This window comes from Lepus europaeus, chromosome 6 (assembly GCF_033115175.1).
Source record: "Lepus europaeus isolate LE1 chromosome 6, mLepTim1.pri, whole genome shotgun sequence".
Classification (NCBI taxonomy): domain Eukaryota; kingdom Metazoa; phylum Chordata; class Mammalia; order Lagomorpha; family Leporidae; genus Lepus; species Lepus europaeus.
Genome location: NC_084832.1, coordinates 97,535,412 through 97,561,857, shown reverse-complemented (window position 1 = coordinate 97,561,857; position 26,446 = coordinate 97,535,412). Strand labels below are relative to the sequence as shown.

General features: G+C 46.8%; 1 protein-coding gene across 1 annotated transcript; it reads left to right on the top strand.

Moving 5' to 3' along the window:
- Window positions 1-6,503: 6,503 nt before the first annotated feature.
- GDF3 (growth differentiation factor 3) lies at window positions 6,504-15,046 on the top strand. Its single transcript, XM_062195430.1, has 2 exons — window positions 6,504-6,771; window positions 14,217-15,046. The coding sequence occupies exons 1-2, from the start codon at window positions 6,504-6,506 to the stop codon at window positions 15,044-15,046; spliced, it is 1,098 nt and encodes a 365-aa protein (XP_062051414.1).
- Window positions 15,047-26,446: the final 11,400 nt, after the last annotated feature.

Genomic DNA, 26,446 nt, shown 5'->3' with positions numbered 1-26,446 from the left:
AATAGAACCCAGGGTGCTGGCGCCGCAGGCAGAGGATTAGCCTAGTGAGCCATGGTGCCGGCCCCAGTTCTGGTTTTTATGGGCATTTGGTGTGTCTCCCTGTCTCTCAAATAAGTTTTTTAAAAGGATTTATTTTATTTATTTGAAAGATAGAGATACAGAGAGAGAGGTAGAGATAGAGAGGGAGACCTTCCATCCTTTGGTTCATTCCCCAGATGGCTGCAACAGCTGGGGCTGGACAAAGTCCAGCCAGGAGCCCAGAACTCCATCAGGGTCTCTCATGTGGGCGCAGGGAACCAAGCATTTGGACCATCTTCTGCGGCTTTCCCAGGAGCATTAGCAGGGAGCTGGATCAGAAGTGGAGCAGCCAGGACTCAAACTGGTGCCCGTATGGGATGCCGGCGTTGCAGGAGACAGCTTAACCTGTTATACTACAATGCCAGCCCCACAAATACATTTTTAACAATACAATACTCTGTGGCCAGCACTGTGGTGTAGCATGCCAAGCTGTCGCCTGCGGTGTTGGCATCCCATATGTGTGCCAGTTCGAGTCCCAGCTGCTTCACTTCTGAATCAGCTCTCTGCTATGGCTTGGGAAAGCAGTGGAAGATGGCCCAAGTCCTTGGGCCCCTGCACCCATGTGGAAGACCTGGAAGAAGCTCCTGGTTCCTGGCTTCATTTCGGCTCAGCTCCAGTCGTTGTGGCCATCTCTCTCTCTCTCTTTCTCTCTCTCTCTCTCTCTCCTCGCTCTACCTATCTCTTTAACTCTGTCTTTCAAATACATAAAATACATTTTTAAAAAGTACAATACTTTATAGTCAGATACATCTAAAGAATTAAAAACTTCTAACCATTTCTTTAGATGTCTGCCTCAATTTATTTTTTTAAATTTATTTTTATTTATTTTTTTATCTGAGAGGCAGAGTTACAGACAGAGAGATGAAGAGACAGAAAGAATGGTCTCCCAACCACTGCCACTGATTCACTCTCCAAATGGCCACAACTGCCAGAGCTGGGCTGATCCAAAAGCAGGAGCCAGGAGCTTCTTCCAGGTCTCCCATGTGGGCCATCTTCTGTTGCTTTCCCAGGCCTTTGCAGAGAGCTGGATTGGAAGAAGGGTGGCTGGGACTAGAGCTGGTGCCCATATGTGATGCTGGCGCCACAGGCAGAGGCTTAGCCCTCTAAGCCTCAATGCTAGTCCCTTCCATTTCTTAAATGTCAGATTTGTTCTGAAAATTAATTTTTGGTGGCATACTCTAGTGCCTCCCCATTCTCTTGTCCCAAGATGTCTGGCAAACAATAGTCTACTTCCTATCTCATAAATCTGATTATTCTAGATGCCTTATCTAAGAAAGACATGAATAGTCTCAAAATTCTAATATATTTTGCAAACTTCTCCTTCAGATAATTGTACTAATGTATAATCCAGTGCTGTGTTCATTTCTTTGTTTCCTCATCTATCCAAGCTACTCTTTTTTAAAATATTGCTAATTCGCCGGCGCCGCGGCTCACTAGGCTAATCCTCCGCCTTGCGGCGCCGGCACACCGGGTTCTAGTCCCGGTCGGGGCACCGATCCTGTCCCGGTTGCCCCTCTTCCAGGCCAGCTCTCTGCTGTGGCCAGGGAGTGCAGTGGAGGATGGCCCAAGTTCTTGGGCCCTGCACCCCATGGGAGACCAGGAGAAGCACCTGGCTCCTGCCATCGGAACAGCGCGGTGCGCCGGCCGCAGCGCGCTACCGCGGCGGCCATTGGAGGGTGAACCAACGGCAAAAGGAAGACCTTTCTCTCTGTCTCTCTCTCTCACTGTCCACTCTGCCTGTCAAAAAAAAAAAAAAATTAAAAAAAAATATTGCTAATTCAATAAACATATTTCTTTTTTTTTTTTTTTTTTGACAGGCAGAGTGGACAGAGAGAGAGACAGAGAGAAAGGTCTTCCTTTTGCCGTTGGTTCACCCTCCAATGGCCGCCGCGGCTGGCGCACTGCGGCCGGCGTACCGCACTGATCTGATGGCAGGAGCCAGGTGCTTCTCCTGGTCTCCCATGGGGTGCAGGACCCAAGCACTTGGGCCATCCTCCACTGCACTCCCTGGCCACAGCAGAGAGCTGGCCTGGAAGAGGGGCAACCAGGACAGAATCTGGTGCCCCGACCGGGACTAGAACCCGGTGTGCCGGCGCCGCAAGGCGGAGGATTAGCCTAGTGAGCCGCGGCGCCGGCCGCATATTTCATTTTTAATTTGCATTTCTTTTTCACTAGTGAAGTATTTTTCATGTTTATGATGACAATAATTCCGTCAGACTAGCATTTTTCTCATTTCACAGATTAGAAAACCAAAGACCAGAGAAACAATTTGTTCAGAACCCTATAGCCAGTAAGTGATAGGGTAAAATTTTAGTCTAAGTCTATGACTCTGGAACTGTTCTATACTATCTAGCCATATTGCTTCAAATTTGCTTCTTCTTCTTTTTTTTTTTTTTAGGGGCAACCGGGACAGAATCTGGCGCCCTGACCGGGAGTAGAACCCAGTGTGCCGGCACCACTAGGTGGAGGATTAGCCTGTTGAGCCACGGCGCCGGCTTCAAGTTTACTTCTAATTTGTGCTGGAAGTCCAGGATTGTGATGCTTTTGTTTGTAGAACCCTTAAAAGGCAATCAGATTCAACTCTGTGATTTTTTTAAAAAAGATTTATGTATTTGACAGGATGACGAGAGAGAGAGAGAGAGAGAGAGAGAGAGAGAGAGAGAGAATCTTCCTTCTGCTGGTTCATTCCCAAAGTGGCTGCAATGGCAGGTGCTAGGCTAGGTTAAAAACAAGAAGCCTGGAACTCCATCCAGGTCTCCCACATGGGTGGAACACGCATGGGTCCAAGTGCTTTCTGCTTTCCCAGGTGCATTAGCAGGGAGCTGGATTGGAAGTGGAGCAGCTGGGACTTGAACTGGCATCCTGATAGAGGATGTTGACATTGTAAGTGGTGGCTGAACCTGTTGCCCCACAATGCTGGCTCCAACCCTGTGATTTTACAAGTAAGGAAAATTAGCACTTTATGATATCTTAGACCATTCAAGTCCTTCTAGTAACAAAGTTCCTGTGCCTGCATGTGAAAGGCCTGAGGTTACACAGCCCTGGGAGGAGCTGTGATGAACTCGGATCCCCTGACTAGCAGTTTGGTGCTTTTTCTACTGTGGTCGGCAACCATGCATTCTCAAATATTTCTCTCTTTCCCTTGGTCAGATTCTCTTTTAATAAATAATAATGATAATAATAGCAGCTGGCTTTCATTGCATGCTTGCAGTTTGGAACACACTGTCCTGAGCACTGCATACGCATCATCGCAAGCACATCTGATCCTCCCTCCACAGATCAGTGACTTGCGCAATCACATAACTCACCAGTGATGGGCTGAGAATTGAAACCTTATAGTGTGATTTCTGACTTTAAGTCAGGAAGGTCAAAAGAAGAAAACCAAAATTTAAATTTGTTTATTGTTGAAAACAGACTGTAAACTAATTTAAAAAATTTTTACTTTAGTTCCTATCATTTTATTTGAATGGCAGGGAGAGAGAGAGAGAGAGAGCGAAAGAGAGAGAGAGAGAGAGAGAGAGAGAGAGAGAGAAAGAGAGATGGCTCATCCACTGATTCATTACCTAAATGCCCGCAGCTGAAGCCAGGAGCCTGGAACTCAGTCTGGGTCTCCCATGTGGGTGACAAGGGCTTGAGTGCTTGAACCATCACCTGCTGCCTTCCAGGGTGTGCATTAGCCAGAAGGTGGTTAGGAAGCAGAGCCAGGACTTGAACCAGGCACTCCGATGTAAGACACAGGTGTCTTGAGCAGTGATTTCATTTTGTTTTTTTTAAAGATTATTCATTTATTTGAAAGACAGAGTGACAGAGAGAGGGAACAATAGAAACAGAGATTGTCCATCCCAAATGGTTGCAATGCCTGGGTTTGGGCCAGGACAAAGCTAGGAGACCAGAACTCCATCCAGGTCTCCCTCATGGGTGGAAGGGACCCAAGCACTTGAGCCATCTTCTGCTCCCTTCGCAGGTGCATTAGCAGGAAGCTGGATTGAAAGTAGAGTATTGAAGACTCAAACTGGGATTCTGACATGAGATGCGGGTGTCACAAGCAGTGGCTTAACCCATTGCACCGCGGTGCTGGCCCCTGTAGATTAAAGTGTTAGCTGATGCAAGCAGGAGGAGACAGGACAAACAGGAAAGGAGAAAACCTGGCTATTGAGAAGAGTAAGACCTTCAGAAGAAGTGCCAGTTCTGGCAGTCATTCTCTTATTGAACAGATATTTGTGGAATGTGTACTACTTTCCTCAGCAATGGAGAAACTGAGGAAAAGACACAGTGGAGACACATAGATGAAAAGACATGGTTCTGATCTCCAAAGAGTAACACACTCAGAGGTATACAGGCAGACAAAGTGTGCACTGTGCTAAGTAGTACAATGGATGCCCACTCAAGCTGGCGGGGGCGGTGGTGGGTAAGAGAAGTACCTAAACCTATTTTGTTGAGTCAAGGAATTGTTTCTAGTACAAGGGGACTTGAAGTTGGTCTGTGCAAAGACTCTGAGATAGAATGAACTTCAAGGGGGCTGGTGCCATGGCATAGTGGGTAAAGCCACCACCTGCAGTGCTGGCATCCCATGTGGGTGCCGGTTTGAGTACCAGCTGCTCCACTTCTGATCCAGCTCTCTGCTATGGCCTGGGAAATCAGTGGAGGATGGCCCAAGTCTTTGGGCCCCCAAACTCTCATGGGAGACCCAGAAGAAGCTCCTGGCTCCTGCCTTCAGATTGACCCAGCTCTGGCCATTGCGGCCACTTGAAGAGTGAAACAGCAAATGGAAGATATCTCTTTCTCTATCTCTTTTCCCTCTCTCTCCCCTGCCCCCCTACCCCCGTAACTACCTTTCAAATAAATAAATAAATCTTAAAAAAAGAATGAACTTTGGAAGAACCACAGATGGGCTAGTATCATTAGCACATCAACATTGAGGATGATGGAGAACAGGAAGTCAGAGTGGCTAAGAATGGATTCCAGACTAAGAAAGCTCTTAAATGCCCACTAAGGTGTTTAGATTTTACCCTGAAGATGATGAGAAGTACTGACAGATTAGTTACAACATTTTGTTTTCCCTTTAGGAAAAACAAATTTTTAAAGATAGATGTTACAAAATAATACAAAGTGATGAAATCTCTGTTCTCAAAAACTTTGAAAATTATTTTGCTGACAAACAAGCTAATTCTTCAGTCGTATTTGAAAATCCAGCAGATGGACCAAAACAAAACTAACAGAAATCAAAACCAGGAACGGATAGATGCCACCACACTTCTCAAGAATCCTCATTGTGTTTCCCATTTCTTCAGCCACAAACATCTGCTCGTCCTCCTGGAAAATGTCTACTTAGCCCTTGACGCCGTGTCCTGTGACTTCGATGGACTTATCACATGGGAGACACTGCTGAGCGCTTCAAACGCACCATTTCATCACATCTCCACACAAAGTAGTGTTCGTTTAGTGGAGAAAACAAACATTGGTTAAGGATGCTTGTCCAGTGCCATATAGTTAATGAGCGATTGAACCAGAATTGACCCAGTAAAGCTTTTTACTTTTTTATTCAGTAAGGGCAAAGTTAGGTGAATGAAGTTTAATTCCTTTTTGAGCTGCAAATAGATGGGGAGTGTAGATTAACTTCTTTGCTAAGAGTTCTCTCCCCCTGTGGCTACAGTCTGGTAGAAATATAGACTATAAATTACAAAATTAGCCGGCGCCGTGGCTCAACAGGCTAATCTGCCTAGCGGCGCCGGCACACCGGGTTCTAGTCCCAGTCGGGGCGCCGGATTCTAACCCGGTTGCCCCTCTTCCAGGCCAGCTCTCTGCTGTGGCCAGGGAGTGCAGTGGAGGATGGCCCAGGTCCTTGGGCCCTGTACCTGCATGGGAGACCAGGAGAAGCACCTGGCTCCTGCCTTCGGATCAGCGTGGTGCGCCGGCCGCAGCGCGCCTACCGCGGCGGCCATTGGAGGGTGAACCAATGGCAAAGGAAGACCTTTCTCTTTGTCTCTCTCTCTCACTATCCACTCTGCCTGTCAAAAAAAAAAAAAAAAAAAAAAAAAATTAAAAAAATTACAAAATTAGGAATTACTCATAACTATGTTCTTAGCACCTGTTTCAACATATTGCCCATAATAGATGTTTACCATTTATGACATGAATAAATGCATGTCTCCCTTCTATTCTGTCTACTATTGACAAACCTCAGATGGTTGCAGAGTTTATGTCCAGCACAGTGTGGATCTTTTTTTCTGGAAGAGTAGAGTAAGAAAGAGAGGGAAAAAAAAAATCTGTCTTTTCACATCCAATTGTCTTGGAGGAGCTGGGAAGAGAGCAATTCACACTGGATTATCTTACATCAGATAAATGAGCAGCACTTGAATTGCTGGGTAGTCTGGAGACAGCGCTCCCTGCAGCCCGACCTGCCAGGCGCTCTCACCTCTGGGGCCATGCATCCTTCCCTGTCAGTCTGGGCTCTCGGCCTCCTGCTAACTCTGGCCTTGGGCCAGACATTCCACTTTCCAGAAAATGTGTTTCTGCAGTTTCCGGGCTTAGACAAGACGCCTTCACCCGAGAAGTTCCAGCCCGTGCCTTCCATCTTGAAGAAGATTGTCCAGGATCGAGAGGCAGAAGCAGCCGCCGGGGTCGCCCAGGACTTGTGCTATGTCAAGGAGCTGGGTGTCCGTGGGAACGTGCTCCAACTTCTCGCGGACCGCGGTAAGGACACTGGCACTGTCTCCAGAGAGAACTCTGGAAGTGCATGCCGTGAGGAAAGGAAAGGAAAGGACGTGGGTTCACGCAGGCTCTTGTGTTGGTGTCTTGCACGTTTTGTCTCGTAATTCCAGCCACAATCCCGAGAGGAAGGTAAATATTCTTATCGGGGTTTGAACAACCAGAAAATTAGGGTTCGGGCGGTCGGTAACTTGTAACCTAATCGAGGTCATCCAGCTAGTGCCTCATCAAATAATTCAAATAATTTTTTCCCCCTGTATCAATTGCTTTGTGCTTCAGTTTAGATGAAAGGATTCAGGTTGAATTAGGGCTCCATCTCCCGCTCTTCAGCCCACAATACCCATATCCTGGAGCCTTTGGGATGCTCAGCAGGGGACTAGAAATTTTGAACTGTTTGCCCACGAGCCCGGGTGAGCCCGGGTTCCCCTCACCGAGCCCGGGTTCCCCTCACCGTACCTCCTCACTTCTCTTGTTGGGTGAAAAATGTGTTTCCTGATTGCTGAATACAGATCAATAATACAAGGGAGCTTCAGAAAGTTTGTAGAAAAATGGCACTAAAAGATAATTTTTGAAATCCATGCATTGCTTTTTCACAATACTCATGTTCCCTGCACTCTTTGAAGTCCCCGCGTGGATGTAATTTTCAGAGCTTTTACATAAGGATCCCAGTGTGTGCCATGCACTGCTTTCCCAAACTGACCACCCACCAAATCTCCCAGGTCCTCTGTTGAAAGTAACCTCTTTCCTGCCCCTCACTCTCCCCCCCTAATTCTTATTCAAAGTCTAGGATGGATGTTGAAAATCTGCATTTCTATATAGCCTCCCTGGTGGTTCAGATGCAGAACCGAGAGCCTGGGTCAGTTAGTTTTACAGCTGGGGAAGAGAAGTTTGAATTCAGAATTCGTTTCCGAAGCATTTATTGGATAGCTACTGCAAGGCTGGAGCTGTCTGGCCTTGAGAATCCAGAGATGGGCAATAAAGTCTGCCCTTTAAAAAAGGAAGATAGACCAACAGATGACTTCCATGCGTTGTGCGGGGTACTGGATAATGATCCAGATCCTGGGGCTGGGAGATGTGAGTTCAGAAAAAAATCCCTGGAGGAAGGGAGTTGTGGGGGTGGGGGGAATGGTGGGAAGGACTTTTCATGGAGAGAGAGTAAAGAACAGAGTTAAGAATGTGGTTTGGAAATGTTCCCCCGCTCTCCTATGGAAAGAACTGATTTTCTGAGGATCATAATCCTATCGAATGATACGGAGAAAAATACATATTCTAACCATTGTCACATTGAGAAAACCACCATTGATAACTGGTGCATATTCCAGATTTTTCTTTGTTTATAGACACTTAAACTTGTAATATTTTTGTACGTGGGATCATACTATCCATTCATCCAATATCCAGCACGTTTCTTTCAATAGTCAAGCTATCCTCCTTTTTTTTTTTTTTTTTTTTTTTTTTTGACAGACAGAGTGGACAGTGAGAGAGAGACAGAGAGAAGGGTCTTCCTTTTTGCCGTTGGTTCACCCTCCAATGGCCGCTGCGGCCGGCGCATCGTGCTGATCCAAAGGCAGGAGACAGGCGCTTCTCCCGGTCTCCCATGCGGGTGCAGGGCCCAAGGAGTTGGGCCATCCTCCACTGCACTCCCGGGCCATAGCAGAGAGCTGGCCTGGAAGAGGGGCAATCGGGATAGAATCCTGCGCCCCAACCGGGACTAGAACCCTGTGTGCCGGTGCCGCAAGGTGGAGGATTAGCCTGTTAAGCCACGGCGCCGGCCAAGCTATCCTCCTTTTAACACCTGTGTCAAATTGTGTCGATGTCCTGTTGTTAGGCACAGGGATAATATGAAGAGTGTATATGTCACGTACACTAATGTTTGTACTTTTTCTATTGTTCCCCTAGGGTAAATTCTTAGGAGAGACATTTACACTTTTGATGTGGAGCAAATGTCTTCCCAGATTTATACCCCTCCATGTATATGAGAATTCTCACTTCCCAAGTTCATGAGAAATTGTTGAGGTTTTAACATCCACTCAGAAAAGTAAGGAAACCTGACAGACAGCTCAATGAATTTTCACAGCAGGTCAAGAAGAGGAGCTGCGCCCCCCCACCCCCCTGCCTTCTGGTTAATTGTTCACTGTTCAAATCACATGTTAGCTTTGTAACTTTCTACAAATAGAAATACAGAATGTATTTTTTTGCATCTGTCTTTTTTTCACTCAACACTACATTTATGAGATTATCTATGGTTTTATATTTCGGTTCATCAATCTCATTTCCATGTAGTATTTTATTCTATTAATATGTGACCATGTACCCATCAATGATACAGTATATGTCCATCTGTTTTATTTTTTATCTGCATATTTTTTACTAATCTGGTAGCAAAATATTATTACAGTATTTTAACTTGTATTTCTTTTTTAAAGATTTACGTTTTTTTAAAAGATTTATTTATTTATTTATTTATTTATTTGAAAGGCAGAGTTAGAGAGGCAGAGGCAAAGAGAGACAGAGAGAGGTCTTCCATCTGCTGGTTCAAATGACCGGAGCTTCGCCAATCCGAAGTCAGGAGCCTGGAGCTTCTTCCAGGTCTCCCACACAGGTGCAGGGGCCCAAGCAGCTGGGACTGGAACCAGTGCCCATATGGGATGCCAGCACTACAGGCAGCGGCTTTACCCACTATGACACAGCAGTGGCCCAAAGATTTACATTTTAAAATTTTTATGTGAAAGGCAGAATGACAGAGAGAAAGAGATCTTCTATTCACTGTTTCACTCCCCAAATGCCTGCAGATGCCAGGAGCCAGGAACTCCATCTGGGTCTCCCTCTGGCTTTCCCAGGCCTCACCAGCAGGGAGCTGGATTAGAAGTGCAGCAGATCATGGAATATAGAGATGGCATTGGAGTTGTTCCTGGGTAACTGAGGCCTGTCGAGCTACAGACCCGGTCAGGTGGCCTCCTCTCCAGGAGCTATGGCATCGCTATTTTTAGGATTCTGCATAGATTTCTTTTAAACTGGCATTCCTGCCTAATGATGTTATCTAGACACCACTGGAGACTGGAAAAAAAAAAAATCCCTGCTCTTTAAACGTAAATTAAAATTAAATGTAAAAAAAAAAGCACAATAGGCAGGAACTGGTATTGCAAATGATGTGACTGGATTCGCTGCATAAGGTGGTATCCATCTTCAAAAGCATTTATTCTTTCAGATAATGCCTTTTTATACATTCTGACCATTTTTCTGTTGGGGTTCTTTTTCTAAATGAGCTATGAAGATTCAATCATTTGTAATAGCTCCTTATAATCCAGATTTTTAACTCTTTCAACATTACAAGTTTTTATAGTTTTTCTCTGTGTTGTTAATTTTGTTAATTGTGCTTTGAATACAGAACTTATCAAATTTTTTTTAAAGATTTATTTTATTTATTTGAAAGACAAAGTTACAGAGAGAGGTAGAGACAGAGAGAGAGAGGTCTTCCATTCCACTGGTTCACTCCCCAAATGACTGCAACTGTCAGAGCTGAGCCAATCCAAAGTTAGGAGCCAGGAGCTTCTTCCAGGTCTCCCACGTGGGTGCAGGGGCCCAAGCACTTGGGCCATCTTCTACTGCTTTCCCAGGCCATAGCAGAGAGCTGGATCAGAAGAGGAGCAGCTGGGACTAGAACCAGCGCCCATATGGGATGCTGACGCTTCAGGCCAGGGCTTTAACCCGCTGCGCCACAGCACTGTCCTCAGAACTTATTAATTTTCATGCTGTCAAATCTGTCCGTCTTGTGCTTTCTGGCTTTTGAGTGTTCTTTGTGCCTGAAAAATGTGATTGAGAGATATGAGTGAGTATATTAGACTCAAAAACCATGCACAGGAGAGACTGAGAAGGATATGGACTGATGAAAACACTCGTGCATTTGGCAGCTGGCCAGTCTTTGAGAAAACAGTTTTAGTGGAGCGGAAGGGTCCAAGAGAAAAGTTGGAGGATAGCAGAAGAGGGTGTGGTCAGAAGAGACAGCATACAAAGACTGATGATGGAGCAATAAGCTTAAAGAGGAAACTGACTCTGTAGGTGCTTTTTTTTTTTTTTTAGTGGTAAAGACTGCTTCATTGGTGGCAGTTAGAACAAGTCAATGAATATTGATCCTAGAGAAGAGCTCAGTTTGCATCAGGTACTGGTCCATAGAGAGTTGGAAGAGACTGAAGCCAGTGATGGCTGGCATGATGCGTTTCTTGGGAAATGAAGCCATGGCAGCCGCTACATGGCGGCTGTCGCTCCCCTCACTGTGAGAGCCCTAGTGGCCCTTACAGAGGGGCATCAGCCACTCTACTCTTTGGGTGTCCTGGTATCCCAGTCTCCTCCTGAAACAGCTTTTGTTTCTCTGAAACTTTATTTTCAAAATGCCTGCGTGAAGCTGTGCTCTGATCCATCCTCTGGGCAGTCTGACCAACAGCCAAGAGCTTTCACAGCATGTGGGCTCCGTGACTGTCCACCACCCGCGACCACTGCACACCAGGAATGAAAAAACAAGTCTTTTTTTTTTTTTTTCTTTTTAAAGATTTACTAATTTACTTTAGAGGCGTAGTTACAGAGAGAGGAAGAGACAGAGAGAGAGGTCTTCCACCTGCTGGTTCACTCCCCAAATGGCTGAACGGCAGGAGCTGGGTCAATCAGGAGCCAGGAGATTCTTCCGGGTCTCCCACATGAGTGCAGGGGCCCAAGCACTTGGGCCATCTTCTACTGCTTTCCCAAGCCATAGCAGAAGGCTAGATTAGAAGCTAGACCAGGACTCGAACCAGCACTCATATACCTACTAAACCACAGTATCAGCCCCAGTTTTTTTTGTTTTTGTTTTTGTTTTTTTTCCCAGTGAGGCTTGCGAATGAAGAGGTGAGGTCAATGTGATTATCTAGAAAGCTTGGGTTTCAGTTGAAGTGTCTCCACCAGCTGAATGACCTTAGAAAATGCCTGCTTATGGGGGCCCTAGCAAACCAAATGTCGGCACTAGGCCAACGAAATGTCTGCAGAAACAAAGAAATGGAAGATGCCAAAAAAATAAAAAAGAAAACAAAAGATAATGAAAAAAGAAAAGAGAAAGTAAAAGTGTAAACATTCTCTCCACTGGGTTTTTTCCTAGAGGAATGGGTAAAACCTTACCTCTTCAGGCAGGGACCTTAGCTCTGAGAACAGAGAGGTGGGGTGGGAGACACAGTATTCAGATCCAAGAATGGAAATTGTTGAGCTTGACAACTGTGGGTCTTGGGTCAGGAATTAGCACAGGGTAACAACATAGGTGTTTCTGGAGGTCCTGTCTTGGCTGGATGATGGGTACTTTTTAACTTACTTTTTTTTTCCTTTGATAAAATTTTAAATTTACATTACAGTCAAAGGCTTAATGGCTCCACTAAATAAAAAGTTCAACAAATAAGAAGTAAAAAAGACTGTAGTTCAGGAGGAAAATAGGCAAGGGCTGTAAACAATAATCAAGTGAAAAGATATTTAGCTTCATTCATATAAAGTAGATTTTAAAATAATCCCCAAATCATTAAAATTATTAGTAGTATATAATTTTTTAAAAAATTTACTTATTTATTTGAAAGACAGAGTTGAGACAGATCTTCAACCTGCTGGTTCACTCCCCAAATGGCCATAACAACCAGGGCTGGGTCAGGCCAAAGCCAGGAGCCAGGAGCTTCTTCTGGGTCTCTCACATGGGTGTAGGGTCCCACATACTTGGGCCATTTTCTGCGGCTTTCCAAGTGCATTAGCAGGAAGCTAGATTGGAAGTGGAGCAGCTGGGACTTGAACCAACACCCATATGGAACACTGGCGCTGCAGGCTGTGGCTTTACCCACTATGCCTGAGCACAGGCCCTAGTAGAACATAATTCTTAACAATTTGTTTGATAAAGATTTAAAACAAAGTTTGACAAAACACTGTATCCAGCAACGCTGATACACTCAGACATTTCTTTTATTTTTTTTTATTTATTGACAGGCGGAGTTAGACAGTGAGAGAGACAGAGAAAGTTCTTCCTTCCATTGGTTCACCCCCCGAATGGCTGCTACGGCCAGGGCACTGTGCCGATCTGAGGCCAGGAGCCAAGTGCTTCCTCCTGGTCTCCCATGTGGGTGCAGGGCCCAAGCATTTGGGCCATCCTCCACTGCCTTCCCTGGCCAGAGCAGAGAGCTGGATGGGAAGAGGAGCAACCGGGACAGAACCCGGCGCCCCAACCGGAACTAGAACCTTGGGTACCGGCGCCGCAGGCAGAGGATTAGCCTAGTGAGCCCCGGCGCAGGCCTTTTTTTGACTTTTTAAAAAAACTGTAACTCCCACATACGAGAGAACATGCAGTATTTGTCTTTCTGTGTCTATCTGTGTCTACCTTATTCACTCAACATGATGTCTTCCAGTTGTACCCATTTTGATTCAAATGATAGAATTTCTTTTTTTATAGCCCACATAATATTCCATCATATATATATACATATACTATATATATACATATACATACACACACACACATACACACACATATATATATATCACATTTTCTTTATCTGGTGGGCACTCTTGTTAAAGTCAATTGAATGATTGGACTTTGGCTGGCAACACCAGATGGTGTAGGTTGTTCTTAAATAGTCTGTGCCCTGGGCTCTTCAACAGGGCAGTATGTTGAAGTGATGGATGCCTTGTCAGTGTAACAGTTTTCATGCCTGAAATGAAATATTTAGGATTTCAAAAGAAAACCAGTTAAAGGTTGACATATTACAACAAGGGAAACTTCAGAAGTGCTGACCCAGAGGGAAACTGGGGGAAATGGTCAATTTTTATGCTTAGGTTCAAGGAAGAAGGGGTAGGTATGCAGAAATGTGGCTGGACGAGAGGTGTGGTCTCCTCTCCCATAGCAGACTGCGGGAGAAACCCCAGAAGGTGTGTCTGTGCCCTCTGGAGTCTTCCTCCCCTTCCTCCCACCCCGGTTGCACTGCGGGCAGGACCCCTCTGGAATGCGGGTGTTCCGGGGTGTGACCTCGAGCTAGCGGCTTTGTGGCTGTGCTGTGGGAGAGGCGGTCTAGTTTCTGACCCACCTTGGGGAAGAGGAATTGTGGTTTCTGTGACTCACTTTAGAGAAAAAAGAGGGGCCGGGGAGGCCGGACGTGCCTGCTTCTGCGGCTTTTCGGTGTCCTTCAGCCGGCCAGTGTTACCGTGCTCGGGGCATCCTCCTGAGACCCGACCATCCTGATGTTGCTGGGAGCTGTTGTCCGTATTCATAACTGAAGTTCATGGACGCCTAAAACCCAGTCTCCTGAACAATAGGATGTTCCAACCTGGTTATCCTCCACGCTGACATTTGTAAATGGCTATTTCATGTTTGTAGCATATTGGTGGATATGAATTAAAAACTATTATGGTGACTCTCATGTGTCTCTTTTCCCTTTTAGGTTTCTTTCTTTACTCCAAGAAACTTTCCCAAGACAACTTTTGCCTACAAAAGCTTCTTTACTTTAACCTCTCTGCCATCAGCAGAGAGGAACAGCTAACGATGGCCCGGCTGCGCCTGGACTTGGGGCCCAATTCTTACTATAACCTAGGACCAGACCTGGAAGTGTCTCTGTCTGTGGCTCAGGAGCCTCACGTGAGCGGCCGGTCCGTCCCTAAGCCGGGTAGAAGGGTTGCATTGCAGTCAGTACCACGGCCTCAAGGTGCTCTTCATTTCAACCTGCTGGACGTGGCTCAGGGTTGGAACAACAACCCGCAGAAGAACCTGGGCTTATCCCTGGAGATACTGGTCAGAGAAGACAGAGGTTCTGGGCGTCGTTTTCAGCTTGAGGACACCTGTGCCAGCCTGAGACGTTCCCTTCATGCTTCTCTGCTGGTGGTGACCCTCAACCCTGCACAGTGCCACCTTTCTTCCCGGAAAAGGAGGGCAGCCAGCCCTGCCCCCAGCCCTGCCTGCAGGAGCCTCTGCCACCGTCACCAGCTATTCATCAACTTCCGGGACCTGGGGTGGCATAAGTGGATCATTGCGCCCAGGGGGTTCATGGCAAATTACTGCCATGGGGAGTGTCCTTTCTCGCTGACCACCTCTCTCAACAGCTCCAGCTACGCCTTCATGCAAGCACTGATGCGTGCTGTCGACCCGCAGGTCCCCCAGGCTGTCTGTATCCCCACCAAGCTGTCCCCCATTTCCATGCTGTACCAGGACAATAATGACAATGTCATCCTACGGCATTATGAAGACATGGTGGTTGATGAATGTGGGTGTGGGTAGGATGGCAGAGGAGTGCCCTTGATGACAAATCTCCTAATAAAACTGGTTGCTGGCTCCTTGGATCTGAAATGTCAATTTATAATTTATAATTCATGATGACCATTGGAGTGGGCATCTGGAGCAGTGGTTAAGACTCTGCCTGGATAGGCCAGCACCGTGGCTTAACAGGCTAATCCTCCACCTTGCGGCGCCGGCACACCGGGTTCTAGTCCCGGTTGGGGTGCAGGATTCTATCCTGATTGCCCCTCTTCCAGGCCAGCTCTCTGCTGTGGCCCAGCAAGGCAGTGGAGGATGGCCCAAGTCCTTGGGCCCTGCACCCCATGGGAGACCAGGAGAAGCACCTGGCTCCTGGCTTCAGATCAGCACGATGCACCTGCCGCAGCGGCCATTGGAGGGTGAACCAACAGCAAAAAGCAAGACCTTTCTCTCTGTCTCTCTCTCTCTCACTATCCACTCTGCCTGTCAAAAAAAAAAAAAAAGACTGCCTGGAATCCTTGCAACTCTTACCAAAGTGTCTGGGTTTCAGTCCTGGCTCTGCTCCCTACTCCAGCTTGTAGCTACTTTGTACTCTAGGGGGCAGCAGAGGATGACTTCGGTAGCTGGGTTCCTGCTTTCTGCAGGGGAGACCCACGTGGAGTTTCTACCTTTCCTGTTGAGAAAGCTAAATACAAAAACTAATTATTGGCTGGCGCTGTGGCTTAACAGGCTAATCTTCCGCCTTGCGGCGCCGGCACACTGGGTTCTAGTCCCGGTCGGGGCGCCGGATTCTATCCCAGTTGCCCCTCTTCCAGGCCAGCTCTCTGCTGTGGCCCAGCAAGGCAGTGGAGGATGGCCCAAGTCCTTGGGCCCTGCACCCGCATGGGAGACCAGGAGAAGCACCTGGCTCCTGGCTTCGGATCAGCACAATGCACTGGCCGCAGCGACCATTGGAGGGTGAAAGGAAGACCTTTCTCTCTCTCTCGCTATCCACTCTGCCTGTCAAAAAAAAAAAAAAAAAACTAGTTATTTCCAGTTGTCATTACCTTAAATCAATCACCTACTATATCCTAGGGTACTTTTACAATTTTTTTTTTCTTTCTTTCTTTCTTTTTTTTTTTTGACAGGCAGAGTGGACAGTGATAGAGAGAGACAGAGAGAAAGGTCTTCCTTTCACCCTCCAATGGCTGCCGCAGCTGGCGCGCTGCAGCCTGCGCACCGCGCTGTTCTGATGGTAGGAGCCAGGCACTTAAACTGGTCTCCCATGGGGTGCAGGGTCCAAGGACTTGGGCCATCCTCCACTGCACTCCCGGGTCACAGCAGAGAGCTGGCCTGGAAGAGGGGCAACCGGGACAGAATCCGGCGCCCCGACCGGGACTAGAACCCGGTGTGCTGGCGCCGCAAGGCGGAGGATTAGCCTGTTGAGCCACGGTGCCGGCCTACTTTTACAATTTTTAAAAAATATTTATTTATTTAAAAGTGAGAATTATGGAGGGAGGGGGGTGTGAGAGAGAGATCTTTCAGCCATTGATTCACTCTCCAAATGGCTACAATGGCCAGGGCTGGGCCAAACCAAAGCCAGAAGCCAGGAACTCCATCCATGTGTCCCATGTGGGTGCAGGGACCCAAGTACTTGAGCCATCTTCACAGAAAACTGGAATTGAAGTGGAATAGCTGTGACAGGAACCAGCACCCCTGTGGGATGCTGGCTTTGCAGGCAATGGCTTAATCGACAGTGCTGGCCCCAACTTTTACAATTTTTAACCAGATCTTTTTTCTTATTTTAGCTTTTGTTGATGTCAGTTATAACTGGATTATATTGCAAAGACATGTGAGGACCCCTGAATAACTCTCTCATCTTTTTTCACATCCTCCCAATGAAATGATTGTCTTGAATTTGGTACATGTTCTTCCATTCCTTTCTTCAACATTTTGCTGCATGCATTGTATCCATACATAGTATAAGCATTGTTTCATAAATGGTAAACTTCATATAAGCAATATTGGAATATAATTTTATTTATCCCTTTTTTCTTCTCAATTTATTATTTATTTATCTCAATTATCTATTTATTTATTATGTTAAAGATTTTTATTTATTTGAGAAGTAGAGTTACGGGGGTGGGGAACAGAGAGAAAGGTCTTCCATTAGCTGGTTCACTCCCCAAGTAGCTGCAATGGCCAGAGCTGGGCTGATCTGAAGCCAGGAGTTCTTCTAGGTCTCCCACGCAGGTGCAGGGGCCTAAGCACTTGGGCCATCTCCCACCACTTTCCCAAGTTGTAACAGAGAGCTGGATCGGAAGTGGAGCAGCTGGGACTAGAATTAGCACCTATATGGGATGCGGGCACCACAGGCGGGGGCTTAGCCCACTATGCCACAGCGCCAGCCCCTCAATTTATTTATTTTTTTTGGGGGTTTGTATAGGTTGATAGGTGTGGATACAATGTTTTTCTCTGGCTGAATAGTAATCCACACATGCCTGTTGTATAATTTATTTACCTGTTTACTATGCTGAACACTGAAGACATTCAGAGTGCTGCCGTCATTCTGTAGCATGGACACAAAAATGTTTGCATGAAATCTCTGTCCAGCTAGGGCTTCAGGGTAGAATAAGCAGTGAATATGAGCAGTTTGTAAGGAGACTGGAGAAAAGGCTCGAGAGCTTGTGGTTTCACCCAACACAAACAAAACTGGGGTGAGAAACCCTTCTGGCAGGTATTAGTGGGAGATTAACTTTGCATAATCATCTAGAACAAGTTTTAGTGGAACAATCACTAACTTGGATGATGCCAACAATAATAACTTACATCAGTGCTTTTCGAAGTCACTTTCCGATTATGTCCATTGAAGAAAGAGCTGAGGAAGTAAAGGAACAGAAGACAGCTGGTGGTTTTGGTAAAGACAGCATTGCTTTGATGGGGCCACTGCGGTTCCAGTTCTGCCCTCTATTTTTTGGGACCATGATTCCTTTTTATTTTTTATTTAAAAAAACTTCGGAGGGGCAGGCATGGTACCTGTATCCCATTTTGGAGTATTGATTTGAGTCTCGCTTCTCCACTTCTGATCCAGCTCTCTGCTAACGTGCCTCAAAAGCAGAAGACGGTCTAAGTACCTGGACCCCTGCCATCCGTGTGGGAGCCAGGATGGAGTTCCTGGCTCCTGGCTTTTGGCTTCCGCCTGGCCCACCCCTGGCTGTTGTGGGCATTTGCGGAGTGAAACAGTGGATGGAAGATCTCGTTCTCTCTCTTGTTCTCCATGTGTATACATATGCCACCCTACCTTCTGAATCAATAAATAGATTTATTTTATTTTATTTTTTTTAATTTGAGAGCCAGAGAGACAGACAGACTTGCATCTACTGGTTCACTTTTCGAATGCCTGCAATAGCCCCTGGCCAGGGCCGAAGCCTGTTGACAGGATTCGGTACAGATGTCACGTGACAGGGACCCAAAAACTTCAGCCATCCCTGTGTCTCCCAGGGTCTGCACCAGCAGGAGGCTAGAATCTGTCGCTAGGACTGGGAACTGAACCCAGGCACTCCCACATGGATTACGGCCTCTTTTTTTTGGACAGGCAGAGTGAGACAGTGAGAGAGACAGAGAGGAAGGTCTTCCTTCCGTTGGTTCACCCCCCTAAATGGCCGCTCCTGCCAGAGCTGCGCTGATCCGAAGCCAGGAGCCAGGTGCTTCTTCCTGGTCTCCCATGCGGGTGCAGGGCCCAAACACTTGGGCCATCCTCCACTGCACTCCCGGGCCACAGCATGTTGAATCATGGGATCTGAGACCTTTCCCAATGAACCCACACAAGACAGTCACAGATGCAAGGGCAAGCGGATTTATTGTTCTGTTGCCAGGTAGCTGGCTGGGGCTCCCACCCACACATACAACACAGTGCAGTGCGAGGGAGAGAAGCCCCGCCTCTCTCCTTCTCAGCGTTTCTATGCACTTGAGTAAGCAAGTATATTCATCATTACGCACGTATGCTAGTTCTTTGTTCTTTATATGTCAATTACCTAAATGTGAGCATTTGATTGGTGCACCTCAGCAGTCCAGGGCTACGCATCTCAGAAGGAAGTGGCCACACAAGGAAGTGGGAGACCATTAATTTCAGGAAGTGTTTACTAAGTTTCGTTTTCTAAGAATTGGGCCTGTCATGGAGGTACAATTACCCCCGCCCCTTGTCTTACGCTGGACAGCCCGCATTAAGTCATTGAGCAAGCAGCGCAGCACAGGAGCAAAAAGCAATTGATACTCAGCATCTGCTAGTTCTATCTATCTATCTATATATGTATACATATATAGATTTTTTTCATTTCATCAAGCAGAGAGCTGGACTGGAAGAGGGGCAGGCGGGACAGAATCTGGCACCCAGACCGGAACTAGAACCCGGTGTGCCAGCACCGCAGGCGGAGGATTAGCCTAGTGAGCCACGGTGCCGGCCCAATGGTGGCATCTTAACTGCTAGTTTCGATGCCCCACTTGTTTAAACTTTAATATTTTTTACAAAAAGATATTTATTTGAAAGGCAGAGTGACAGAGAAATGATTTTCCATCTGCTGGTTCACTCCCAAAGTGGCTGTAAGTGCCAGGTCTGGGCCAGGCCAACGTGATGAGTCAGTGACTCCATCCTGGTCTCCTATGAATGGCAGGGATCTGAGCCCTTGAACCATCACCCAGCGCCACCCCAGCTGCATTACCAGGAAGCTGGATAACAAGCAGAGGAGCCAGGACTCAAACTGGCACGCCAATGGGGGACGCCCGTGTGGCAAGCAGAGGCTTAACCTGCTGTGCCGCAGTATCGGAACATTTTATTTTAATTAAATTAATTAAGTAATTTAAAAAGTTTTTAAAATTTATTTGAAACTCACAGTTACACAGAGAGAGGGAGAGTCAGAAAGAGAGAGACAGAGAGAGAGAGAGAGAGAGAGGTCTTCTATAGCTGGTTCACTCCCCTATTGGCCACAACGGCCGGAGCTGTGCCGATCCAAAGCCAGGAGCCAGGGGCTTCTTTTGGGTCTTCCACACGGGTACAGGGGCCCAAGTACTTGGGCCATCTCCCACTACTTTCCCAGGCCATAGCAGAGAGCTGGATCGGAAGTGGAGCATCCAGGACTTGAACTGGTGCCCATATGGGATGCCAGCACTGTAGGCAGTGGCTTTACTCACTATGCCACAGCACCAGCCAATTTTAATTCTAAAAAATTATTTATTTACATATTTGAGAAACAGAAAGAGAGTGGCTCAGAACTCTCTCTCTCTCTTTTTCTTATCTTTTTATTTTTTAGAGTTAGGAGAGAGAGTAAGGTCTTCCTTCTGTTGGTTCACCCCCCAAATGGCCACCATGGCCGGAGCTACGCTGATCCGAAGCCAGGAGCCAGGTGCTTCCTCCTGGTCTCCCATGCGGGTGCAGGGCCCAAGCACTTGGGCCATCCTCCACTGCCTTCCTGGGCCACAGCAGAGAGCTGGACTGGAAGAGAAGCAACTGGGACTAGAACCCCAACCGGGACTGGAACCAGTGCCCATATGGGATGCTGGCACTGCAGGTGGAGGATTAACCAAGTAAGCCATGGCACTGCCCCCCCCCCCTCCATTTTTTAACTGTTGTAATCCGCCCCCAAAGAAACCTTTTATTTAAGCAGTACAAATTTCAAAAGTACAACTTTAGGAATATAGTGACTCTTACCACCATACCCACCCTCCCACCCTCTTTTTAAATTTTATTTATTTGGTTTATTTATTTGAAAGGCAGAGAGACAACAGTGAAAGATCGCCCATCCACTGGTTCACTCCTTGTATGCCTGAAACAGCCGGCCCTGGGCCAGGCTGAAACCAGGATCTAAGAACTTAGCTGAGGTCTCCCATGTGGGTGGCAGGAACCCAGTTTATTTGCACTGTCACCACTGTGTCCCAGGCATTAGCAGGAAGCCGGAGTCAGAAGGGAACTGAACCCAGGCACTCTCACATGGGAAAGGGGTGTGTTAACTGCTAAGCGAAATGCCCACTCCTTGGGTAATTTCTAAAATTGCCAGGAGGCTTGTGTCATTCTATGTTGATGGACAGAGTGGACAGTTGTGTGGAAGTATGATGCATGAAGGAGGTATTTAAAGCGAAATAAACTGGAGGGAACTTAGCAAGGCCTGTTTGTTCAGCTTCTTTTGGCCTCTCTGTGTCTTCACAGGTAAGCATGTTCCTTTTCTCCGGACGTGGGCACTACCTCTGCCATGAAGGTTTTCTCCAGAGGATGGTCAGAGACCTGGTTTCTGGTCTTCCTCAGGGGAGCAGGCTGGGGAGAAGTGAGTGACCTTCCTGCCTCTGCTGTTCCCCGCGATGCGTGGCTTACATATTTTGGGATTGTCTGTCCTGAACTCCATTACTTTGAAAAGTAGGCAGACAGATAAGATACAGACTGTGGGGCCTGCGCTGTGGCATAGCAGATGCAGCCATCTCCTGTGACGCCAGCATCCCATATGGGCGCTTGAGAAGGACTTAACAGAGATGTGCTTTAGGGTTTGGCTCCGCTAATTCTGTTGCTTTTCTGCCCTCTGCTGGTGAAAATAGGAAAGAGCAGTTCTATTAAAATACACTCAGGGCTCCTTACAAGGGGAAAACAGGTAAAGGAAAGGACCAGTTGAGGGACTTCTTTCTCACGTGATCAGTTTCCCTTCCCTTGTATCTGTGGCAAGCTTATGACTATAACCTATTCTCGGCACTGCAGCTACAGCAGTTCCTCTAAAACCCAATTCTTCTTTCTCCCCAATAATTATTGGTCTACTTTATTTATTTATGAGAGCTTCCCTTTAAAAGACCCAGGACTGGGGCCAGGCTGAAGCCAGGAGCCAGGACTCCATCAGGGTCTCACTTGTGCATGGCACTTGGGCCATCTTCTGCTGCTTTCCCAGGTGCATTAGCAGGGAGTGGGTCGGAAGCAGAGCAGCTGGGATTTGAACTGGTGCTCCAACATGGAATGCTAGTATCTCAAATTGCAGCTTAACTCAAAGTGCCACAATGCTGGCCCCACTCCATTAAGTTTTTTTTTTTTCTTTTTTTAAAAAAAACTAGGCCGGTGCCGTGGCTCAACAGGCTAATCCTCCGCCTAGCGGCGCTGGCACCCCAGGTTCTAGTCCCAGTCGGGGCGCCAGATTCTGTCCCAGTTGCCCCTCTTCCAGGCCAGCTCTCTGCTGTGGCCCGGGAGTGCAGTGGAGGATGGCCCAGGTCCTTGGGCCCTGCACCCCATGGGAGCCCAGGAGAAGCACCTGGCTCCTGCCTTCAGATCAGTGCGGTGCGCCAGCCACAGTACACCAGCCGTGGCGGCTATTGGAGGGTGAACCAACGGCAAAGGAAGACCTTTCTTTCTGTCTCTCTCTCTCACTGTCCACTCTGCCTGTCAGAAAAAAAAAAAAAAAAAAAAAAAAAAAAAAAAAAAAAAAAAAAAAAAACCTGAGGGGCTGGTGCTGTGGTGTGGAAGGTAAAGCCGCCATCTGCTGTGCCTGCATCCCATATGGGCGCTGGTTTGAGTCCCGGCTGCTCCACTTCCCATCCAACTCTCTACTATGGCCTGGGAAAGTAGTAGAAGATGGCTCAAGTTCTTGGGCCCCTGCACCCACGTGGGAGACCCAGAGGAAGCTTCTGGCTCCTGGCTTCGGATCAGCCTGGCTAAGGCCATAGAGGCCATTTGGGGAATGAACCAGCAGATGGAAGACCTTTCTCTCTGTCTCTGTCTCTCTAGGTCTATAACTCTACCTCTCAAATAAATAAATAAATAAAATCTTTTTAAAAAATGAACTGTGAAAACTTTTTTAAAAGATTTGTTTATTTGAAAGGCAGAGTTACAGAGAAACAGAGGCAGAAAGAGAGAGAGAGGCAGAGAGAGAGAGAGGTCTTCCATCTGCTGATTCATTCCCCAGATGGCTACAGTGGCTGGAACTGCAACGATCTGAAACCAGGGGCTGGGACCTTCCTCTGGGTCTCCCACGTGGGTGCAGGGGCCCAAGAACTTGAGCCATCTTCTACTGCTTTCCAGGCCATAGCAGAGAGCTGGATTGCAAGAGGAGCAGCTGGGACATGAACCGGTGCCCATATGGGATGCCGGCACTGCAGGTGGAGGCTTATCCCACTACACCACAGCGCCAGCCCTCCATTCCTCCTTATGACTGAATAGTATTCCACTGTATGGATGTACCACCACTTATTTGCCCATTCATCCACAGGTGGGCATTTGGGTTGTTTCTGCTTTTTGGGATATTATGAATTTGCACAAATTTTTGTGTGATTGTATATGGTCATTGATTTTTTTTAAAGATTATTTATTTGAGAGGTAGAGTTACAGACAGTGAGAGGGAGAGATAGGTCTTCCTTTTGTTGGTTCACTCCCCAGATGGCTGTAGCAGCCGAAGCTGTGCTGATCCGAAGCCATGAGCCAGGTGCTTCTTCCTGGTCTCCCATGTGGGTGTAGGGGCCCAAGTACTTGGGCCATCTTCTACTGCTTTCCCAGGCCACAGCAGAAAGCTGGATTGGAAGAGGGGCAGCTGGGACTAGAACCAGCGCTCACATGGGATGCCAGCACCGCAGGCAGAGGATTAACCTACTGCTCCATGGTGCTGGCCCCTGGTCAATTGATTTTCGATAAAAATACTGGGGTGGGCATTGTAGTACAATGGGTAGAAGCAGCTGCTTAAGGAGCCAGTGCTATGGTGTAGTAGGTTAAGCCACCACCTGCAGTGCTGTAATCCCACATAGGCGCACTCCTAGCTTCTTCCCTTCTAGTCCAGCTCCCTGCTAATGTGCCTGAGAAGGCAGCAGAAGATGGCCCAAGTGCTTGGATCCCTGCACCCATGTCGGAGAGGAGATCTGGAATAAGTTCCTGGCTCCTGGCTTCAGCCTGGCCCAACCCTGGCCATTGTGGCCATTTGGGGAATGAGAGAATGAACCAGCAAATGGAAAATCTCTGCTTCTCCTTCTCTCTATGACTCTGCCTTTCAAATAAACTTTTTTTTTTTTAAAGGATCATCTGCTGGAATGCAGATCCTAGTACCTGGGATTGAGCCCTGCTACTCTGCTTCCAATCAGCTTCCTGCCAATGTAAAACCTGAGAAGCAACAGATGATGGTTCAAGTCCTTGGGTACTTGACACATGGGTGGGAGACCCTTTGGAGTTACTGGCTTTTAGCTTCAGCCTGGTCCTATTGTTGCAATTTCAGGAGTGAAACCATGAATAGAAGATCTCTCTCTCTCTGCCTCTGAAATAAAAAAAATAATAATAATTAAAAAAAAAAGAGATACCAAGGTAATTCAATGAAAGGTACAGTCTTTTTAACAAATGGTGCTATTAAAAAACAGATAATCACGTGGGCAAAAATATAGATATCCATATAGAAAATAAATGAACCCTGACCCTGATATAATATCATACAGATAATTAATTTAACATGGATCATAGTGGGCCGGCATTGTGGTATAGCAGACTAAGACACTACCTATTTAGAGCGCCAGTTCTAATCCCAGCTGCTTCTGATACGGCTCTGTGATAATGCACTTGGAATGCATCAGAAGATGGTCCAAGTACTTGGGCCCCTGTAGTCCATATGAGAGGCCCGGATGGAGTTCCTGGCCCCTGTTTTCGGCCTGATCCAGCCTCAGCTGTTATGGCCATTTGGGGATGGAAGGTCTCTCTCTCTCTCTCTCTCTCTCTCTCTCTCTCTCTCTCTCTCCCTCTGTCTTTCAAATACATATAATAAATATTTAAATAAAATAAAAAAAGACAATAGACCTAATGTAAAAGCTAAAAATTAAAACTGTATGAATACTAGAAGAAAATATAGGAGACATCTTAGTGTCTTTTTTTTTTTTTTAAGGCTGATTTATTTATTTCATAGGCAGTTACAAAAGAGAGAGAGAGAGAGATCAAGAGAGATCAAGAGAGAGATCTTCCATCACTCCTCAAAATGCATACCAGCTGGGGCTGGGACAGGCTGAAGCCAGGAGCCAGGAACTCTATCCATGTCTCCCATGTGGGTGGCAGGGCCCCAAGCACTTGGGCCATCTCTGCTTTCCCAGGAGCATTAGCAGGGAGCTGGATCGGCAGTGGGATAGTTGGGATTTGGCTCTTGAATTGGTGTTTGCATGGAATGATAGCATTGCAGGCAGCTGATTAACCCGCTGCTCCATAATGCCGGCTCCTGTATGTACACATTTTTCAAAACTCATAAATTTCCAGGCACAGGGTACTGACCTAAACTGAGTTAGTTTATAGTTAGTTAGTTTTATAGTCGATTATCTTTGACCTCTTTTACAAACAATGTCCTGCTAGTCAATAGATTTCATTGCTCCAAGTTTTCTTAAACAAAACAGAAGATAGATGCTCAGTAGGGATTCCAGTGGAGTAAAACCCCAAGTTACACACCACCTTAACTACTGCACGTTACACACCACCTTAACTACTGCACGTCACACACCACCTTAACTACTGCAAGTTACACACCACCTTAACTACTGCACGTCACACACCACCTTAACTACTGCACGTTACACACCACCTTAACTACTGCAAGTTACACACCACCTTAACTACTGCACGTCACACACCACCTTAACTACTGCACGTCACACACCACCTTAACTACTGCACGTCACACACCACCTTAACTACTGCAAGTCACACACCACCTTAACTACTGCACGTCACACACCACCTTAACTACTGCACGTTACACACCACCTTAACTACTGCAAGTACACCTTCTGTAAGCACGGCTCTCTCAGCTTCCTATCACTGTGCAACATAGCACACCAAGCTGAATGGTATGAAACAATGGTCTTACAGTTTTGGAAGTCATAAATACAAAGTGGGCCTCACTGATCTAAAATCAAAGTGTCACTGGGGACCATTCCCTCTGGATTCCCTAGGGAATAGCCCATGTCCTTACCTCTGCCAGCTTTGAGAAGGCCGTTCTCATTTCTTGAGTTATGGTCCCCTCTGAGCCAATGACCACATTGTGTAACACCGTCTTCACTTCTCTTCTGGCTCTGAGCCTCTCAGCTCCCTCCCATAAGCACCTTGTGAGCAGACTGTCCCCATCTGGATAAGCCAGAGTAACCTCTCATTTCAAGACCTGTTGCTTCATTGAATCTGCTAAAGCCCTTTTGTCATGTCAGGTAACATTCACATGGATTTCATAGATTAGGACATGGCTATTTTGGGGGCCATTAACCTACCTTTATGGTTATAGTTTGGATATTAGTTTGGATGTTGGAGGTACCCCCCCCCACACACACACCAAGGTTCACGTATTAAAGGCTTGATTCCCAGAATATCATGTTAATGGTACTAAGAGGGTGGGAACTGAATCCAGTTTTAGTGTCCGGAAGGGGCACCTTTGGGAAGTGATTAGATTGGATTGGCTCATTAGGATGAAGCCCTGGTGATTA

Coding starts and splice junctions, on each gene's coding strand:
- GDF3 (XM_062195430.1), top strand. CDS start 6,504: ATGCATCCTTCCCTGTCAGTCTGGGCTCTCGGCCTCCTGCTAACTCTG. Junction 6,772..14,216: donor CCAACTTCTCGCGGACCGCG/GTAAGGACACTG, acceptor TTTCCCTTTTAG/GTTTCTTTCTTTACTCCAAG.